Source organism: Prinia subflava, chromosome 29 (assembly GCF_021018805.1).
Source record: "Prinia subflava isolate CZ2003 ecotype Zambia chromosome 29, Cam_Psub_1.2, whole genome shotgun sequence".
In the NCBI taxonomy this organism is placed as follows: domain Eukaryota; kingdom Metazoa; phylum Chordata; class Aves; order Passeriformes; family Cisticolidae; genus Prinia; species Prinia subflava.
The window spans coordinates 2,170,233-2,189,626 of NC_086275.1; the positions used below are offsets into that span (position 1 = coordinate 2,170,233).

At 59.8% G+C, this 19,394-nt stretch overlaps 2 protein-coding genes across 4 annotated transcripts; one reads left to right on the top strand and one right to left on the bottom strand.

The window, feature by feature from the left end:
* The first annotated feature begins 2,292 nt into the window (after positions 1–2,292).
* On the top strand, positions 2,293–15,628 carry PLEKHA2 (pleckstrin homology domain containing A2). 2 transcript variants are annotated; one of them, XM_063420046.1, is made up of 12 exons: positions 2,293–2,445; positions 5,326–5,489; positions 5,862–5,918; positions 7,367–7,415; positions 7,528–7,625; positions 9,547–9,693; positions 11,386–11,523; positions 11,634–11,702; positions 11,829–11,899; positions 12,432–12,495; positions 12,743–12,820; positions 12,934–15,628. In XM_063420046.1, the coding sequence occupies exons 2-12, from the start codon at positions 5,349–5,351 to the stop codon at positions 13,264–13,266; spliced, it is 1,245 nt and encodes a 414-aa protein (XP_063276116.1). In that variant the 5' UTR covers positions 2,293–2,445; positions 5,326–5,348; the 3' UTR covers positions 13,267–15,628. The 2 variants fall into 2 exon arrangements, with proteins under 2 accessions (XP_063276116.1, XP_063276117.1); XM_063420047.1 differs by lacking the exon at positions 2,293–2,445 and adding an exon at positions 4,862–5,168.
* A 914-nt stretch (positions 15,629–16,542) lies between these two features.
* On the bottom strand, positions 16,543–17,736 carry TM2D2 (TM2 domain containing 2). 2 transcript variants are annotated; one of them, XM_063419994.1, is made up of 4 exons: positions 17,484–17,727; positions 17,325–17,412; positions 17,132–17,247; positions 16,667–17,018 (listed from the first exon to the last, which is right to left on the bottom strand). In XM_063419994.1, exons 1-4 carry the CDS (start codon positions 17,669–17,671, stop codon positions 16,805–16,807), a joined length of 606 nt encoding a protein of 201 aa, XP_063276064.1. In that variant the 5' UTR covers positions 17,672–17,727; the 3' UTR covers positions 16,667–16,804. The 2 variants fall into 2 exon arrangements, with proteins under 2 accessions (XP_063276063.1, XP_063276064.1); XM_063419993.1 differs by lacking the exon at positions 17,132–17,247 and having other exon boundaries at positions 16,543–17,018; positions 17,484–17,736.
* Positions 17,737–19,394: the final 1,658 nt, after the last annotated feature.

Here is a 19,394-nt window from a genome sequence, read left to right on the forward strand (position 1 = left end):
GGGATCCGCCGAGGCGGAGCAGGACGTGGCTCCTTGTGGGCTGGAGGGAGATCCTTTAATCCCGCAGCGCCCCATGCCGGGACTCAGTTGCTCTCCCTCCCGTGCCAGTGAACCCCGCGGTTCCCCGGCCTGACCCCCGTGTCGCGTTGCCTTTCCTTGCAGACAGCGTCATTAAGGCCTGCTCCTACAAGTCCTTCTGTGACCAGGCGCGCCGCAGCGGCTCCACCGGGTCCACCGTGCGCTGCTGCTTCAGCGACGACTGCAACGGGGCCGGGCGGGGCTCCCGGAGCGGCGCGGGGGCCGCCCCGCCGCCCCCGGCCCGCCTGCTGGCGGCCGCGCTGGCCGGGACGCTGCTGCTGGGCCGGCTCTGAGCGCTCCCCGGGCTCCGGCTGCCCTGCCCCACGGTGCCCCAGGGGCTCGGGCCGGGGCTGTCTCCGTGGGACGCGTCCCCTCGCCGCCAGTCCAATAAATGCCGCCCTTGAGAGCCGCGCTCGCAGCCTCTCATTGACAGGGAAACCAAAACCGCGGGAGAACGCACCGAGTCGAGCGGGTTTGGCTTCTGGTGCCACCCCGGAGGGCTCGGCCAGGCAGAGCCCGGGTCCTGGCGCAGATTTGTCCCCTCCCTGGTGGTCCTGCAGAGATGCTTTTTGGGCTGTTTTCTGCAGCCTGGGGCTCGGCTGTGCAGAGCGGTTTCTGTGGCTGCGAAGACGGGGGGGAGATGTGAGGCTGCTCAGTAGCCTGGGGCTGCAGGTGGGCCCACAGCTCAAAGCTCCGCTAGAAAGAACCCCAGGAGTGGTCGGTGAGGCTTGGTTTCGTGAGGGAGAATAGTAAAAGTCAGTGAACAGAAGTGAAGAGAACAGAAAGGGGGATGATGAAGGGAGGGGAGGATGGCTGGGACCATGGAAAGTTGACCACAAGAGCTGTAATGCAGGGTGAGCAGCAAACAGCAGCCGTCTGCTGCACTCTGCCCCAGCCAGCACCCAAGGGAAAGGGGAACAGGTACTGAAACCGAAAAGAGCAGCCTGAACACAAGAAAAGAAGTAATTCAGCACGTGTGGATCCAGCTGTGGAACTCACAGCTGGAGGATGTTGCTGGAACAGAGACCTCGGTGAGTGCTGGAAGGTGAGAGGGCTGCAGAACACGGACATAGTCTTGGGAAGGTTAACTTATGCCTAGAGGGTCGCTGGGCTGCTGCCACTGGAGGGGAGCATCTGGAAAGGAGATTATTCCCTCTCTGCTGTGGATCCTGCTCCTTCCCCGGGGCACACAAGGGTGTTCTCCTGCGGGGGGCTCTGGCTGCTGATGGAATCTCTGTGGCAGAGACGTGCCCTGCCCCGGGACGGCCCCTTCATCTGCTAATGGGGTGTCTCGGTGGGTTCCAGGGGCTGCTGGTAGCCCACACAGGTTACAGCAGAAACACGGGCTGGAAAGTCCAGGGAAGTGCCGGCTCTCGGAACGGAGGGAGAGCAGGGCTGAGTCGCTGCCGTGTGACCGCGCACAGAACCCAGCGCTGCCCCAGGCTCCGGCGGGTCACAAGGGCTGCGAGAGATGCCTCGGTATAAAAATACTCCGTGGAACAGTTTAGTCTCTGCAAAGGGAGGGATGCAGAGAGGGGGAGGCAGCGGTGGCGAGGCAGGGCTCGAGACCTCCGGGTTGCCGGGAGCGGGCAGCCAGCGGTGGGAAGGAGCGGACCGGCGTGGGATGGGCAGGGGTTTTGGGTGTCCGTGAGCCAGATCCCCGCCTGCCCTTGGCGGCAGCGGCAGCACTAGGATCGGTTTCACCCGCGCCGGGAGAAAGTGCTTCGGGGCCAGATGGAGTTTCGGAGAGAAAGTGGGGCTTCCCCTGGGCGGCACAGGGGAGGCAGCGGGTGTCTCCTGCTCCCAAATCCCCCCTGAGCTCACTCGGGCAGCAGTTTTCCCAAGAGATGCTCTTCCAGGAGCCGCGACCCGAACTGGGCGGCTCATCCCCATCAGTGCCAGCCTCAGGCACAGACTGAGCGCGTTTGTGTCGGGTCTGGGGGGATTCACAGGGAAGGCGCCGAGCCTGGGACTGGGCGGCGGGGGGACGCAGAGGACCCTCCACAGGCTGGCACTGGGACCGCACCGCGCTGCCCCTGCCCCTCCGGGCGGCTCAGCCCCCGCGGCGACAGCCCGGGGCCGCGGCAGGTGCGCGGGAGGGGCACGGACGGACGGCGATGGGACAGAGGGACGGACACCGACCCCCCGCCCCGCGGAGCCGCCCCGCGCCCCGCACTCACATCCGGGGCCGGGTTTGCTAATGACAGACGTAATTAACCCGGAAAGAAGCGACGGCGGAGCCAGGGGCACACCCCCTCCGCCGCCCGTCCGTCCTCCTCCCAGCGCTGCCCGGCGTGCGTAGCCCCGGCCCGCCGCCCCCGCCCGCCCCCGGCATGCGCGGGGCGCGCAGCGCAGGGACGCCGCGGGGTAAGTGCGGGGCGGGGGACACGCGTGTCCGCGGAGCCGCCTGCAGGCAGCGCTCACTCTCGAGAGACCCCGCGGGGCGGGCTGGAAGCTATCCCGTCCCCATCCTCCCTCCGGCCCCTTTCCCCGAGTCCCGGGGCTCCCCGGGCTGCGGCGTCGGAGCTGCTGGAGGCGTCCGTGCCCCACGCTCCGGGAGCCGCCGGGGAGGCGGCCCCGGGACCGGTCCCCCTGTCCCTGGCGGAGACTCCGGTTCCTGCAGCTGCATCATCCGTGCCAGGGCTGGAGTGGAGCCCTCGCGGTGCCAGCAGCTCCTGCCCGACGGCTCCTGCAGCGAAGAGTCGGGGGCAGCGGAGCGGGGGCGGCGAGGGGGGCTCTGCCACGAGCGGAGGGGTCCCCGTGGGAGCTCCGGAAATGCTGCGGGCGCCGTCCCCGCCGAAAGTCTGTAGGGTTGGTGGCAGGCATGTGGCGGGGATCAGGGGCTCGCAGCTATGCTGTGTGTTCTCCGACTTTGTTTGTGGCAGATGAAGAGCTGTATCCAGCCTCCTCCCAACACGCTCATAGTTGCATTAAGGCAAATATCTGGAATTAGAAGGAGCGAGTTGCTGGGCGCTGCCTACCCCGTCTGTCTCGTGGGTCGGGACAGACGTCGCACCGTGAGCTCCGGGAGCTCCTGTGCAGGAGCAGGTGAGGAAGGGATGCTGCAGCCGCTGCGCGGGGCACTGGCACCGCCGCTGCCAGCCCTCCTGGAGTGCAGGGTCCCCTGCACCCCGGGTGGCACCAGGACAGCTCGGCCGGACAGCGGTGAGACAGGAGGAGGTGGCGGTGGCTGCTCACAGGTGCGGGGGGTGCTGTGAGGGAGGTGCCGAGGAGAAGCATCCCGGCAGCTCCGCTGTGATGCTCCAAATGCCGGCTCTCCCATTGCCTCGGGTTTTTCTGCTGCAGAGCGTTCCTGGGCTGCCCCTGTGGCTGTAGCTCTGCCAGGGCAGGGCACAGGCAGCTGTGATGGTGCAGTGGCATCCTGAGGTGCTTCCTGGAAAGTCTGGCTGTGTGGCTGCACACGAGGCCTCTGAGCCACCCGGGGCTGTGGAGGGGACTTGGGTGCTGTGTGGACAGTGCCCTGCACCTTCTGCCTCCCTCGGGGAGCACTTCCCTTTATCTCAGCAGTCAAGGGGGTGGTTTTGCTGTAAATCTTCTGCAGCCCATTTGCTTGCCATGTCACTCACTGAGTCAGGAAAGGGGTGTCTTTTTGGGTAGGATATTGTGACTGGAAAAGCTGGCAAGTCGGTTGCTTCAGAGGTGGGAAAGAGCCCTGGAAGTCTGATATGCTTCACTAGAAAACAGCATTTTCTGGCCTTCCTGGACTTCCTGAGCAGTGTCCCATGTTAGCACAACTGGAGATGCTACTTTTATCATTTTCTTATGGAAAAATGCAGTTTTTGGTGGCTCCAAAGAGAGACCATTTGTGTCCTGTGGCAGTGGGATGTGAGGGGACCTGGTTGACTTGGTGCAGATTGTGGGGCAATCCCAATCTCCTCTGCACAGAGGTTTGTGCATCTCCAAGTGCAGCCTGAGGTCAGTGTGCACAGAAGGGCTGAGCTGGTTTGTGGTCTCCCAGATGAGCCCGTGGTCATGAAGGATGGTGGTGGTGGGACATGGAGACTCCCAAGAGGTGTCCCTTGGGGCTGGGGGCTCGTCTCTGTGCTGCCTGTGGCACATTCTGCCTCTTCTTCACCCATCTCCTAAGCAGAAATCTCTTCACCTTTGTTGTCAGCAGAAGGAAGGGTTTTTGAGGTTTGGTCTGAATGTGTTTGTATGGATGAAGGTACCTTGGGATTGGCTTTCCATGTGCTTCCCCACCACAAAAATAGCCCCACAAAAAAGCAGTGAGACTTGAAGTGCCCACAGAAACCCTTGTGCCAGGGCACTGTCGTGGGTCTGAAACAACCTCTCCCCCTGCAGCAGCATGGTCCCTGTGAGCCAAGCCCCGATGCCCATCTCTGAAATGTTGGTGATAAACTGAGATCCTGGCAGCAGGTTCACTTGGTTTCTGCCTCCTTTACCTTTGCAGCTGCACCCCAGCTCTTGCACAACCCTCGCCCCCCGGGCCCCACTCCACTGCAGCTCAAAAATAGTATTTCCTCCTTTTCTGCATGAGTTCTTTTATTTGTGCAGCTCTGCTTCTGGCACCTGCGTGATCACCACTCTCCTGCCAGACAAACCACACTGGGTTCGCTCACATCCTTTGGGTAACGGCTGCTCTCATCCCTGCCCTGCACCCCGTGCCATGGGGAGGGGGCTCTGCCCGGGCAGTGGGATGTGTCCTGCCCACCCGGGCCTCTGGGTGCTGCTTCTGCCCCCCACACAGGGCTGGAAGTGATGACAGAGTTCCCACTGCAGCCAAGGGGCCTTGGAGGAGACCTCCTGGGCGGGGGCAGTGCTGGGGAGGGTCCATGCCCGTGGCAGACCTGGGGACACAGTGTGGCCCTGCTGTGGTGGGTCATTATTTTCCCTGCTGACTTGACATCCTGGCTGCACAGATTTTCTGCTGGAGTTGCAGATTGTTCCCCGTTTCCTGGGAGTGTGCTCAGGCTCTCTCTAGCACGCTGCTTTGGGATTATTTTTTGCCACAGTTCTCAGGGATCTGGTGTCTCATGTCAGACCCTTTGTGGCTACTTTGTCCTCTCTCCTGGGCTTTGGTGGCTCTTGGGGCTGGGAGTGATGGGTTGGTAAGCTATCCCTTCCATTTCCCTCTGGAGAGCTCTGGCTGAGTGACTGTGCTGGCATCCTGGAATGTCTGGCTGGGATGTGCTGGGTGGCCGTGGATGCAGGAGCAGCTCCCTGGGGAGCAGAACACCCACCTGTCCCTGCCTGCCCCCTGCCCAGGGTGATGCCAGAAGGAGCCCGGCATGCCGTACCTGGATCGACAGAACCGGATCTGCGGCTTCCTGGACATCGAAGAAAATGAGACCTGTGGCAAGTTCCTGCGGAGGTATTTCATCCTGGACACCCAGGCCAACCACCTCCTGTGGTACATGGACAATCCTCAGGTGGGTACATGTGCCAGGCATGTCCATAAAGTTGTCAGGGAGTCTGTAGGCACATCCCAGCCTCCCTGGAGCAGGTGTCTCCTCCGGGTCTCCCCAGGTCCCTTCCTGCTGTGTCAGAATGTCTTGTGGCTGAGTGTGGCCACCACCAGGCTCCAGCCCTTCTGTGACCTCTGTGGTTTCCAGGACTGTCCCAAAGAGCACAGCAGGGCTGGTCCCACTGCTGAGGGCTCTGAGCTGAACCAGGTGCAGGAGAGGGAAGTGGCTGAGGATGGCAGCTGCTGTCTGACCCCAGGGGCACAAACGACAGGCTGGATTGCCCCCGCCACCTTCTCCCTGTCATTTACCTCCCACTGCTCATTCTGTGTGTTGCAGAACCTGGCCATTGGAGCAGGTGCTGTGGGATCTCTGCAGCTGACCTATATCTCCAAGGTAATGTTGGGGTGGGGCAGAGGGAAGGTGAGTGCTCCCTGTTTTCCCCTTATCCTTGCAGCATTCCCGGGAGAGGCGATGGCTTGCCCTGGAAGCACCCAGGGCCAGGTCCTGGTCCTGCCTGAGCTTGTGACCATCTCCCTGGGATGAAGTGGGGCTGTGGGAAGCAGGGGGGGACCCCACAGCACAAGGATCCCGGTGCTGGGACCGTGTTCATCTTCACCCGTGGACCAGCATGGGATGGGGTGCAAGGCTGGGCTGCAGGAGGAAGAGGAACTGCTCTGCTGTGAGGAAGGACAGGGGGTGCCAGGAGTGAGTGGGAGCAGGAGCGTGGTATCGGTGTGAGCTGGGCACAGAGCTGACAATCAGCTGAGCAGTGCTTCATGAGCTCTCCCCTGTGCTCAGAGGGCAGTGCACTGAAGGATGAGACCTTATGGAAACTCACTTGTGTGCCTTAAGTGTGGTTATCCAGTCTGCAGGAATAGTGCAGCAAGCAACAGCTGTGGCAGGGCCAGCGACTGAGAGTGGAGCTGTGGCTGTGTGTGGAGAGCGGAGCTGCCACCATCCTCCTCCTGCAAGTGGCCCCTCAGCTGCTGTGGGGAGTGGGGGGCTTGTGGCTGCCACGGCGGGCACAGCTCAGCTTTATCCTGGAGCTGGATATAGAATTGGACAGATCTTTCTGTTCCTGCTGAATCATGATTTATAAATTAAGCGCAGATGAAGCAATGCTGGGAGGCTGAGCCTTCCCCATTTTGGAAAGAGCCTCACAAATTATATAGGTTTTAGTTTTAATGGAAATTGCTGCAGGACAGCATTTGGTCACAAACTGTGGGGTTGGGTTCTGTCAGTGGCTGGAACTACCAACAGTAAATATACCAGAAAAATGGAGGTTTGCTTGAGAAAACATATTTAAAGCATTATGGACTGGCTTTGAAAGAGGACAACTGTCAGAATAAATACTCCATGAATGCTGTTTGTGGAGCCTCAAGGAATATTATTCTTATATAAATGATTCCTACTCTTCAGGGAAAAACCACCACTATTTTCCCTCAACTCTCTTAATTGCTGATGAGAGTGACTGTGTTAATCCAGAAGAATGCATGTTTTCAGGTCCTTTGAAAGCTTTCTGTCCTCTGCTGGCAGCTCAGCCAGTGCCTGAGGGGATGCAGGGGATGAAAGTCCTGGCCCCATGCTGACCTTCCCTGGGACCCAGCCCCTCTGCTGCATGTGGTCGGTGTTGCTCTGGCACGGGCCAGTCCCTTCAGCTGGCACAGCTGTGCTGCAGCTCAAGATGTCCTCACATGTTCAGGGTCCTGCTCAGGGGTCCTGTCCGGGGTGGCAGAGCCCTGGCAGGGAGCCGGGTGGGCAGGTGGAAACTTCCAGCTCTTGTTCCCACCATTGGCATGTGCTGTTATCTCTAATTTTTTCCCTGACTTGCTCTGTCACAGGTCAGCATTGCCACCCCGAAACAGAAGCCTAAAACTCCGTTCTGCTTTGGTGAGTGAGTGGGGTCTTGGTGTGCTCTGTGAGGGGACACCCAGCCACAGGAAGCTGCCCCGTGAATCCTTTTGGCTGCTGCCAATTCTCCTTGTCCTTCCCTCCTCTGCAGTTATCAACGCTCTGTCCCAGCGCTATTTCTTGCAAGCCAGTGACCAAAAGGACCTGCAGGACTGGGTGGAGGCGCTGAACAGGGCCAGTAAGATCACGGTACGTCACTCAATGCTCTTCTCAATTGTTCCTTCCACCATCCCCAGGGATCCTTATGGTTGGGGTTTACTTGTGTATCTTCCCTTGCCCTCCCAGCCCAGCTGTGGGGGACAGCAGCTGTGCTCCAGGAAGGTTCTGTTGGAGCCATCCACATCCCCTCCTGCCCCAGGCCCTTCTCCTCCTGTTGCTCCTGCTGGCTGGGATCTGGCCCAGCCAGCTCCTCACTGTGGCTGTCAAAGGGTGGCTTTATTGTGCTTCAATAACTTATTTATTCAATTTTCATCCTTCCTGGAATGCCAGCTCTCGTGATGAGCCGCAGCGAAATGCCCTGCACTGCAGGGCACGGCGAGGCAGGCTGTGCCTGCATCCAGAGGGGCTCAGCTGCCATCTCCTCTCATTCCTGGTGTGCTCACAGAGCCGTGAGCTGATGGGCACTGACCCAGGAGCGGGCAGAGCCTGCGCTCCGCAGCTGCCAGCGCTCCCGGCAGCCGGGGCTGTGCTCTGTCCCCCCTGGGCAGCCCTGGCCGCGGGCTGGAGGTGACATCCAGCTGGCACAGCCTGCACCGGGGGCTTGGGACCTCCAGGACGGCTTCTGCCTGGATGGGGGATCCCTGTGACAGGGCTGGGGCTCCTGCTGAACTGCAGTGAGCAGTGGGGCCAGTGCATAATGTGAGCAGGGTTTTACTAGGTCATGCACTGATGCGTGTTGTTCATGGTATGTAAACTAAATGTGAGGAAGAATCATGTAAACAGTTTGATTGGGGGCCTGTCCATGAGCTTTTTCCTTAAAGTCCCTGGAGTGCCATGTTGTAGTCTCTGTGGGAAACTCATCTGAAAGATCAGACCTAGCTTGTCTTTTTTTTCTTTCTCTGCAAATACATTAAGTGTGACAACCTTTGCACCTGCAGCCACCAGACTGCTGTGGCTCGTGCCTTCTCTTTCTGGGTCCAGCTGAGATTTGCCACGGACTCCAGAGCTGGCCAGAGCTGTAGCCAGAGCCTGCCTGGGCCCGTGTCTGGGTGTGCTGTCAGCAGTTTCCTCCAGGGTTGCTGCCTCTGGGCAGGGAGATTCTGCCCCAGAATTCAGCCTCTGGGCAGCCTGGGGACAGGGGGATTCTGCCAGGCTGGCAGAGGTGGGAGTTGGGGTGACAGAGGATGAGATGCATCTTCTGCATCTGCAAGAAACCGTGGTGATTTCCGTGCCCTGGTTTTGGGCAGCCCTTCCCGGCTGTGGCTGCGCCCAGCCGGCCGACCGGCTCATCCAGCCCTTCAGGGAGTGTCCCAGCCTGCCCGGGAAACCCAGGCTGCCGGGAGGGGGGTGATGCTGCCTCTCTGCCCTGCTCTGGGGGGAAGGCAGGAGCAGGGGTGGCATTAGGGGAGCAGAAGTGCAAGGTTGGGAAGGGAAACTTGGAAATCCCCCTTTGTATCCAGAGCCAGGTGCCAGAGGGAGGGAGCTGGGAGGGGAAAGGGGAGGATGACGGTGCTGGGAGCTGTGTTGCTGCAGCCCAGCGTCTGCCCAGGGGTGCAGGGCTGCTCACGGGGCACACAGCCAGCGCTGGGGTCATGGCAGTGCCTGGCTGTGGCTGTGGCTCAGCCTCGTTAGCCAGACCCGGCTCCTCATTAAGCCTGGCTGTAAATGGAGCGGGGACAATTAAAGGAGCAAGTGTCCCACAAACTCACTGAGCTGCAGAGGCAAATAACAGGCGCCTGTGAAGGGATGCTTGATCACTGAGCTCCTCTCATCTCTGCTCTGGGTGTCTCCTGCCTCCCAGGGGGTTCCACACCCGCCCTCACTGGGGTGCTTGGCCAGGAGTTGTTTTTTAGACAACTCCTGCATTAGACAGAGATGGGGTGCCCAGTGCAGGTGTGGGGATGCCCAGCATGGTTACCCTGTGCCCCTCATCCCTTCCTTTCTCCCACAGGTGCCAAAGGGCGGCAGTGTCCCACCGGCCACAGAAATCACAAAGCCTCCAGTGGTGCCCCAGGCCCAGGAGAGGAAGCCCCAGGTGGCCTACAAAACCGAGATCGTTGGGGGGGTAGTGGTCCACACACCCATCTCCATCAACCAGGTGAGCTGATTTGCACTTTCGTTTCTGGAAACAGCGTGCCTGCAAACCCTTCCCCCTGCAGGTAGAGACGGCTGCTCTGAGCACCCTGAACACCTCTGCTTTGTCTCACTCTGAAGTGTGAGGAGATGAGGGGGTGTGAGGAGGAGGAGGTCATGAATCTGCTCAGCTTCCTGGCCATCGCCATCCACCCACGTGTCCTGGGTGCAAATCCCCTCCTGAGGTACCCAGGGCAGGGGAATGCTCTGTCTGGTGGCCCCACCACAGGGACTGTCCCAGTGGTGGTGGCTGGCACCTCTTGCTGTGGCTGTGCGTTCCCTTCCCTGGCACACAGCTGGGCGTGCACGTGGCCATCAGCATGTCCCACCTTTGGGCACTTGTCCAGCTCTGGGCCTCACTTCAGCTCTTATCAGTGGCAGCGCTAAAAATAGAGTGGAGAATTAGATCATTGCAGCAGTTTCTGTGGGCAGATGCTTTTAACACTTCCCTGGCCACAGGGTTCGGCAGGATGCAGAGGTGTGTGGAGGGCTGTGGGGTGCAGAGGGGTTTTTTGGAGGTTGTGCATCAGCTGCCAGAATATTTCCGTGCTCTTGCTGCTTCCCCCGTGTGAAATGGCCATTTCCCCGCTGCAGCTTCCTGGGCGTGTCCGTGGTTTCCTGGCTGTGCCCCAGCCGGTGCTGCTCCAGGACTGCAGGGGGGAGCCCCCCGCCCTGGCTGCACCCCAGACTGGCCAGGAGCATCACCCCCAGCCCCTGGGCGTGTGACACTCCCGGCTGCAGGAGTCCTCACCCCTGCTTTTGGACACCACCTCTGTAATGCCCGGCAGAGCTGGCGCAGCCCCGGGCCGTGGGTGGCATCCCCGTGCTGGCCGTGCTGCAGCTGTGCTTCGCTGCTCTCCAGAGGGGCTGGGCAGCACTTTGAGGCCAGACAAAGAACTGTTTGTGTGTTCTGGGGACACCGGAGCGGCTGTGGCAGGTTTGCAGCCACCCCGCTGCCATGGCAGTGCTCAAACCTCAGCCCAGCAGCAGGAAGGGGTTGGAGGGATGGGGAAGAAGCTGAAGATGTTTCACCTCAGCCTCTGTGCTGCTGGGGGGAAGGGAGGGCACTGCTGGGATGATGCTGGAGGCTCCTCTAGCTCGAGGCCAGAGCAGGCACAGCTTCCCTTCCTGAACTCCAAACACCCAAGTATCTTTGGGAGAACTTGGCTCTGAAAATGAGAACCAGAGACTTTATGGCTTTTCTGAGCAATTTATTCCCGTGGTATACTGCCTTCTCCTGTTGGAAAGCATTCTTTTTTAACTTGTGTTTGTCTGGTGGTTCTTGTTCTCGTCACACCTTCAGAAGTGCAGTGGAGTCGCCCCTTCGTGCATGGTGAGCCAGGCAGATGGGCTCTGTTACCTCCCCTGCTGCAGGGGGTTATCTTCAGCCCTCAAATTGCTTTTCTGCAGCCCTCCTGATTTCTTTTTTAACACATGGTTACCAAAAGAGTGAATAGTACCAGGGCAGCAGCCCAGAAAGCTGCACACAATGAGAGAACATCAGCTCTGTGCTCTGGCTCATTCCCTGCCCATGTCCGGCACTGCCACGAGCCCTTGGCTCTCACACTTCACTCGGGGCTTGTGTCAGGGCGCTTTTCCCTGCAGCTGGGTGCCCTGCCCTGCTGCTGCTCACTGCGGCTCTGTTCTCTCCGTGCAGGACGGCGGCGAGGGCGGCGAGGTGTCCGCGCACCCTCTGCTGCGGCGCTCGCAGAGCTACATCCCCCCGTGCGCCGCCCGCCCGCCCGCCGGGCCACCCCCGCTCAAGAGCGGCTTCTGCGTCAAGCAGGGCAACGTGGTGAGTGCGGCTGCTCCCGCAGCCCGGGCGTGCTCCAGGGATGCTCTGGGTGCTGGACCTCTGCAGAGAGTGGCAGGGCTGAGCGCTGAGCATTCCCCTCTCTTTTCCAGAGGAAGAGCTGGAAGCGGCGGTACTTCGTGCTGGATGAGTTCTCCATCAGTTACTACAAGTGTGAGCAGGTGGGCAGCGCCCCCGGGACCCCGAGCAGGGCTCTGGCACTGCTGCTGTGCTGGTGCAGGGAGCCCTGGGGGAGGCACACCCCAGCCCTGGGGCCAGCCCAGCACTGTCTCCTCTCCCCTCTGCAGGACAAGGAGCCTTTGCGGTCGATTCTCTTGAAAGATGTTTGCAAGACCCACGAGTGCCTGGTCAAGTCTGGGTAATGCTCCCCCCTGTCTCCCTGCCGTGGCCCTGGGCTGGTTGAGCTCGGGCTGCTCCTGCTGCTTGTGGGAAGCAGCTCTCAAAGTGTTTCCCTTGAACTAGCCCAGGCGGCTGCAGTGTCTCAGGAACAAGTTATTGCAGCAAACACTGATAAAATCAAAGTAACCTAAAGACTTGCAATGAAAAATAACCTAAGAAAACAAACCTCTTCAGCTGAAGTAAAAATATAATGTATGAATGTATCTCTGAACTGTTTGTTCCTAATAAGTAATAGCAAGCTGATATTTAAAACGAGCTGGGAATGCAGTGGATTACGGTGGGGCTGGGCAGGGGTTTGGCAGCTGATGGTAGAGCTGGGGGTTTCTTACTGAAGCTCTCTGAGGATCTACACTCTTCTCAGAATCCCAGTGAGATCCAAGGTTTGCCTTCAATACATTCCTCTCTGGCACACTCCAGAGATGAAGATAAATACAGGATTTTTTTCTGTCCACGATGGCTGCTGGGGTGTGACTGTCTCTTTCTGTTTCTAGTGACCTCCTGATGCGAGACAACCTCTTTGAAATCATAACGAGCTCCAGGACCTTCTACATCCAGGTGAGAAGCTGAGGCTGGGATAATTTTTGGTGCAGAATGTTCAGCTCTCGAGCAATGGGCTCTTCCCCACAGCCCTTCACCAGTGAACACGAGCACATGGGGCTGCAACACATGAGTATGAGGGGAGATTCACTTCTCCCCTTGGGATTATTTATAATAGGGGCTGTTTGTGAGAGCAGGAGAAGGCAGAGCTGAACCTTGGGAGTGCCAGGACAGCTGAGCCTCACTGGGGCTGCTGTGTTTGCAGGCAGACAGCCCCGAGGACATGCACAGCTGGATCCGGGCAATCACAGGGGCAGTCCAGGCCCTGAAAACCCGGCCCAGGGTAGGTCATGTACTTTCTGTTCCATCTTTAATGTCAAATGGAGATTGTGCCAATGCACAAGATATTTGTTTAGCAGATTATCTAGCCAGCCTCTCTCTGCCCTGTCCTTGCAGGAGATGTCCTTTGTGAGATGCACGGCCAGGCCCGGGGGCTCCTCGGCGCCCTCGCAGCCGCGGCCACCGGCGGAGGAGCGGAGAGCCCTGTGCAGGGGCCCCTCCACGTCCTCCTGGCAGCCCTGGACGCCGGTGCCGCGGGCAGAGGGGCAGCGGCCGGCGCTGGGGCAGCTGCCAGCCCCGCTCGGGGTCTCGGTGCTGGGGCTCACGGAGCAGGAGGGCACAGCCACCCCTGGCACGCGCCTGAGGCACCGCTCGGAGCCGCAGCAGCTCAAGGAGAAGCCGTTCGCCTTTGACCTGGATGATGAAAGCATCCGGACCTCTGACGTCTGAGCGGGCACCAGACACCCCCGGCTCCACGCGCTGCCTCCCTGCCTGCCGGGACACCTGTGGGGGGGTCCGGGGGATGCCAGGGGGTCCCTTCCCTCCAGCACGGCCCTTCCCTGCCAGGAGGATCCATCTGGACCCACATCCTGATGCCCTGCTCTGCAGGCAGCGGGGTCCCTGGCTGCTCCTGCCCAGGCTTGGCCCCAGTGGTTCCATGTCTTGTAAGGTGCTTGGGCACTGCTGGTGCTCACTGTGCAGGGCAGGAGATGCTGGGGACCTGTATGAGGGGACATCTTCTGCAATTGCATCATTTCCCCCACAAACCAGGCCTGGAGGAAGTGGCAGAGGTCTTGGAGGCGTGAGGGAGAGTGTGGCCTTTCTTGTGTTTGTACAATGTTTCTCCTTTGATGCTGCTCAGATTCCCCGGAGCAGAGCTGGGACACACCAGCCTGCAGCTGTCCACACAGGGGCTCACTGCAGCTTCCCCTTACAATGACTTATTCCCTCAGAGACCAGCTCTTCCCACTGCCCACACAAGGGTTTATCAGCAATCTGTGGCTTTTAATTGTCTTTTTATACCTGTGGCTCCTGTTGAACCCCAGCCTGGGCAGGTGCTCAACTCCTCCAAAGGCTTTTGGTACTTCCTGAGCACGAGCCAGGGCAGGCAGCTGGGGTGACAGTGGCTCCCAGGTGGGAGCACCCTCAGGTAAGATGTTGGTTTTGCACTCACACACCTGGGCACAGATAAGCCGTGCCAGATGGTGAAGGGCTTTTGTTACAAAGCAATGAATTCCGAGCACCTGATGGAACTGAGCGGACCTGTCCAGCCAACTCACCCACTGCCTGCCCGAGATGGAAACCAGCAGGAGTTTCTAGAGCAATGTGAAATCGTCATTTCCATAACCAAATGAGCTCCTGTAGGTGTGATAAATAGTGTGTAGGAAATCCAGGTGTTCCCTTGGCAGAGACATTGTCTGATACCTTCACCCTGCAGGTGTGTGCAATCCCCGGGGGCCGAGCAAGAGCCTCTGCTTCCCTTTCACTTCCCTGGCCATGACACGTCCTCTGCTCTGCAAGCTCAGCCCAGTGTGTTCCCCAGGAGCAGAGCATCTGGCTTGTCCCAGCCCTTTTGGGGCTTCCAGCTGTTTGACAGCTGTGCCTCAGTCTCAGCCTGAGCCTTGATTAGCCTGACTGACCTTAATGCAATTCCAGTTGTACTTTCCTGCCTCAGTCCCATGGGCCCAGTGGGGCTGCTGCAGGATGGACACAGCAGAGGTACCTCTGTGCAGCTGGGGGAGGCAGGAATGGGGTCCCCCAAGTTCAGGGGGAAGAGGGTCTCAAAGGGGATTGCATGGAGATGCTGGAGAACACAGAGACCGTGAAAATGAGTGGGAATTGATGCAAACGGTACAAGGCGAATGTTAATATTATTTAATTGTAGCTACCTAGATCCTGCCATTCCTTTTTCTGCTCCTTTTTGCTTTATTTGCACTAGAGTTTGAAACTTTCATTTTTTAGGCTGACTTGCTGTTTGGCTCCTAACAGTATTTCAGGATTGTTTTAGCAGTTTGGTAAGCCCATCCATCAGAGGGTCCCAACGCTTGCTCACAGCGTTCTGATCTCAGTTTTGGAGAGCAGGGAATGCAGAGGGATGATGTTCTTTAGTGCAAGGCCATGGAACCACAGACTTCTGAGTATTCCTGGTGCTTGATAATTGCACAGTTTCCTCAGGCCTGGGAAGGTAAAGCAGAGGCTTGTTGCACAATTAAGGTTAATTATCCAGGAGCAGAAACTACCAGTGGCTCCAGCACTATTGCAACATTCCTCTTGCTCATTCCCACCCTCCCGCATCCCCAGGACAGCATAAAGGCTGAAGGTGAGGTTCCAGTAAGTGTGGAGCTCAGTGGGGCTCCAGAGCCATCCATTACACAGGTGGTGTTGGGAGGGAGGGATTTCCCTCCAGTTCCAGGGCTGGGTGGGTGCAGCCGGACCTTGATGGAGCCTTGTGGTTATTTTAAAGCAAACTGGTTTCCCCTCAGCCCTGCGCTCGCTCCTGGCTCAGCCGTGGGATGGACACAGCAGCTGCTCCTCCTGCAGCGTGTGCTGTGGGGCTTTGCTGGGGCTGCTGCAGTTTTGGGGTGCCTTGTGGGGGCAGAGTGGTGGGAGAGAGGGGTTTGCTATGCCCACATGGTTCCAGATGTTTCTGGAAGTGCTGGCGGGGATTCCAAGTGCTCTTAGGGCTGGGGCCCTCGCATGGGCAGTGTCTGTGACTCCCAGGGTGGGGGTACCTGCCTCCCACCCGGCCTGTAAATGCTGCAATCCCTTTCTCCCCTGTGTTTTTAAATAAAGGAAATCCCGATTACTTTCCCAGGCTGTCCCTTTGCACTGTATATTTTGGGTAAGGGTTGCTGTGGGGGTTGAGTGCTGTCCCCAGCAGGGTGGGGGGACAGGGTGCAGCAGCTGGGGGATCCCAGGAGCACCCCTGGGTGCTCCCCCTGCTCACGAGGCTGCTGCCCTGCACAAGGGAGAGGCTCTGGGCTGCGGGGGAACAGTGCATGTGAGGGCAGGGACACACAGCTCCCCCTGGACCAAGGTCCCAGATGTTCCTTGGGAGGAGGGAAGCTGCTGGACCAAGGTCCTGCTGTGAGCTGGCTCTGGGGGGCTGGAGACACAGGAGCTGTTAATGACAGTGGGCTTTTGCACATGGGATTATTAATTCTTTGCTTTCTGGGTTGCTGCAGAATTTTTTTCCCCCTCCATGGACTTTCCAACCCTGCTGTTCTGCTGAGGAATGGCATTTTCAGGACAAAGCTGCCCCCCACCCCCCAGTCAAAGCTGCCAAACTGGGAGTGTGTGTTTGCTGCTTTCTCTCAAATGTGACCGGACATTTGCATACACAGATTTTGTGTCTGGCTCTGGCTGGGACTTGTTGCAGCTTCCTTTTCCCATTTTATTCAGCTTGGTAAGTTTTTAACCTGCAGCTGGTGGGGCTTCCTCTTTTGGGTGTGGGGTTCTTGCACCCTTTGGGTGCTGCAGGTGCCCTCTGCTGGGGCTGCAGCCAGAGGGTGCCTGGCACACAGGCAGGAGCTGCCCCTTGGCAGCTCTGGCCCTTTCCCAGCTCCCTGCCTGCTCCCAGATGTTGGGTGGCCCATGACCCCAAGGTAACCAGGGCTCAGGACTCTGGATTAATGGGCTGGCTGGGGGGGCTCAGGGTTAGACCATGACCCCATGGCCTTCATCTCTGTGTGCCTGTGACTCTACAAATTGCCAAAGTAAGTAGAGTGAGCTTCTTCCAGATTTTATTAATGTTTGTTTGACCCCCTGTGTTTGCAGGCTTTGATTTCTTAAGCTGTCACTATTTGCAGTGGGAAGCCAGACTATTTTAAACAAGCAAAATATGTCCTGAACAACTTTGTGTCCAAGGATGGTGCGGAGTCATTTATCCACAGTAACTGCTGTGCACCCTGAGTTACAGTTCTGTAAGTCCACGCAGGGCCGGGCTGGGAGCGAGCAGAGGCGGCAGCCGGGGCCAGCCCTGCCCTCCTCAGTACACGGTGCACCAGTTGCTGCCGTCGCTGGGCATCAGCCCACCGGTGATCAGCAGAATCAGATCCACAAACCACCAGATGCCGAGGCCCCCCAGCGTCAGCAGCTTCCCCACGGCGGTGCCGGTGTGGCCCAGGCAGAACCGATCCACTCCGAAGCAGCCCAGGAAGAAGGAGTAGAGCAGAGTGGTGATGAAGTAGTGTCCCGTGTACCTGCGAGAGAAGACGCGGCGGGGTCAGGGAGCGCCAGCCGTCCCCGCCGGGCCAGCCCTGCTCGCCGGGGCGGCTCCGCGCGGTGCCTGCGCGGGGGACAGGGACTCTCCTACTTGACGCAGGGCCGGCTGCCCCGCAGGAAGCTCCGGGGCTCGGCGCACTCGATGCCGTCCAGCGCCCGGCACTGCACGCGCGTGTGATCCACCTCGCCGTGGGCCTGGCCGCCGAACTGCGGCGGGGGCAGCGCTCAGCGCCCGGCGGGCCCGGGGGCACCGGCACTGCGGCCGCCCCCCGCCCCGCCCTCACCTTCACGCAGCCGTGGCCCAGCTCCTGCTGCGCCGTGGCGTTCCCGCCGTGGTCCACCGGCTCCTCGCACTCCACGAACTCATCGGGGCTGCGGGGAAGCAGCGGCTGGTGAGGGCGGCCGGGCGGCCGCGCTCCCCCCCGGCCCGGCCCGGCGCTCACAGGTAGGTGCACAGGACGAGCGGCGCCCGCGGATCGCTGTAAGCCCAGGCGGCGGCGGGCGGCCCCGGCGGCAGCTCCCGAGGCTCGGTGTCGTTGCCCGGGAGGCCGCGGCCGTGCAGCAGCAGGAGGTTCCCGAGCAGCAGCGCGGCCTGCCCGCACAGCAGCGCGTACCCCACGGGCGGCGCCATGGCGGCACCGCCGCCCCGCTCGGCCTCGGGCCACACAGCCCGCAGCCAATGGGCGCCCGCCGCCGCCCCGCCCCGCCGCCCGCAGCCAATGGGCGCTCACGTCGGCCCCGCCCTGTCGCCAGCAGCCAATGGGCGCCAGCTGCCGTCCCGCCCCTGCCGCCCCGCCCCGCCCCGCCGCCCGCAGCCAATGGGCGCTCACCTCGGCCCCGCCCCTGCCGCCCCGCCCCTCCGCCAGCAGCCAATGGGCGCCCGCCGCTCGCAGCCGGTCAGGGCGGAGGCGGAAAAAGCTGCGGAAGCGGCAGCAAGGGCGTGGTGGAGAAGATGCCGCCAGGCGAGGAGATGATTGGCTGTCGGGGAGGGCTGGCGGCCAATGGGAGAGGGTGAGGGGCGGGGCGCCGGTGCGGCGCGCGAGCTCTGCGGCGCTCGGGGGCCCGGTTCCGGGGCCCGGGCGGGCTCGGGGGCCGCTCCCGCCCTCCCTCCCTCCCTCCCTGCGGTGGCGCCCGCCGCGCTCACCCGCAGAGCAGACGCCCTTAGCTCCGGAGAAGGGCTCCCAGGGGTCTGTGTTGCCGGTAACGGGCACCGGGGCGCTCAGCGGCCACATCATCGTCTGTTTCCGTCCGAGCTGGCCGTTGTGCTGCGCGGTTCCCGCCAGTGTCTCCTCGCCCTGTGGGAAAGGGAGGTGGCCCAGGTTCGGGTGCATTTGTGCTCTTTTCTGTAGTACACTGACTCCACTCAGCCATTCCCCGTGCCTGCCCTTCCTGTGGATTTAAGGGAGAATCGCTCCTGTCTCAGCCGTGGGAGTGACAAAATGTCTGTGCTTGGGTGTCAGGAAATGTCACTTGAGATTTTCTCACTGCAATGGTTTTTCTCACTGTGTTTTATTCTAGTTACAAAGTCCGTGCTGGAGCAAGCGGCCAGGCTCAATCCAGTGCTCAGCTCCGAGGTCTCATTTGCGGCTTCAGACACTGCAGACCTCCCGGATTTATTGGCTGGTTTTACCGGGTTCTTCTCCCAGTGCGGCTCCCACTGTGCCTGCTGATGTGGGTGTCCCAAGTGTGCTCACCTGCCTGAGCAGATGAGCAGGGTTTTGATTTGAACCGAACCGTGTGCTCAGAAGTGGCGTGTCTGGAACCTTGAGGAGTGTTTGCAGTTCCTTACATTGGTACTGAGTGACAGGAGAAGCCAAGGGAGATGGATGTGGCTCTTGTTTGAACCTGGGAATCTCATGCCCCCCAGGCAGGAGCCACAGCATGATTCATGTTTGTGCATTATTTGTACAGTGCACAGAGGAATCCGTATGCCATCCATGCCATTATCATAATCCATGAGGAGCCTCCTGTGTCTTGGGTAATGCCCAAGCACTGACTGGGCATTCCCAAGCTCTTTATCCCCTGACTCAAGAGCAGTGTGCAGCTTCTGAAGGGGCTGGAGATGGCTCACCTCAGTGCTGTGTTTGTCTGGCCTCTTTTAGGCTGCATATTGTGCCACTTTGCCATTACTTGCTCCTAATATGATGGGTCTGTCAGGTGTTTGTTCCTGATTTTTCTGGAGGATGATGCAGAGCTCTGAAGTTGCCCTGACAGGTTGTTCACAGGCAATTAGTAGAGCAGGGCAATATGCCTGGTGCTTGTATCAAAGCCTGTGATGCCTTCTCATTCTGGGGAGTTTCTCATGCTCACCTGTACCTGTGGGATTGCCCAGCTAGGGGCTGACATCGTGTGTT

Excerpts from the sequence above, each read along its gene's own strand:
- PLEKHA2 (XM_063420046.1), top strand. The coding sequence starts at position 5,349 with ATGCCGTACCTGGATCGACAGAACCGGATCTGCGGCTTCCTGGACATC. Across the intron at positions 7,626-9,546 it reads ACAGGGCCAGTAAGATCACG|GTGCCAAAGGGCGGCAGTGT; the intron begins GTACGTCACTCA and ends TTTCTCCCACAG. Across the intron at positions 11,524-11,633 it reads GCGTCAAGCAGGGCAACGTG|AGGAAGAGCTGGAAGCGGCG; the intron begins GTGAGTGCGGCT and ends TCTCTTTTCCAG.
- TM2D2 (XM_063419993.1), bottom strand. The coding sequence starts at position 17,671 with ATGGCGCCGCCCGTGGGGTACGCGCTGCTGTGCGGGCAGGCCGCGCTG. Across the intron at positions 17,413-17,483 it reads CTCGTCCTGTGCACCTACCT|CCCCGATGAGTTCGTGGAGT; the intron begins GTGAGCGCCGGG and ends GCTTCCCCGCAG. Across the intron at positions 17,019-17,324 it reads TGGGCCACGGCTGCGTGAAG|GTACACGGGACACTACTTCA; the intron begins GTGAGGGCGGGG and ends CTTCTCTCGCAG.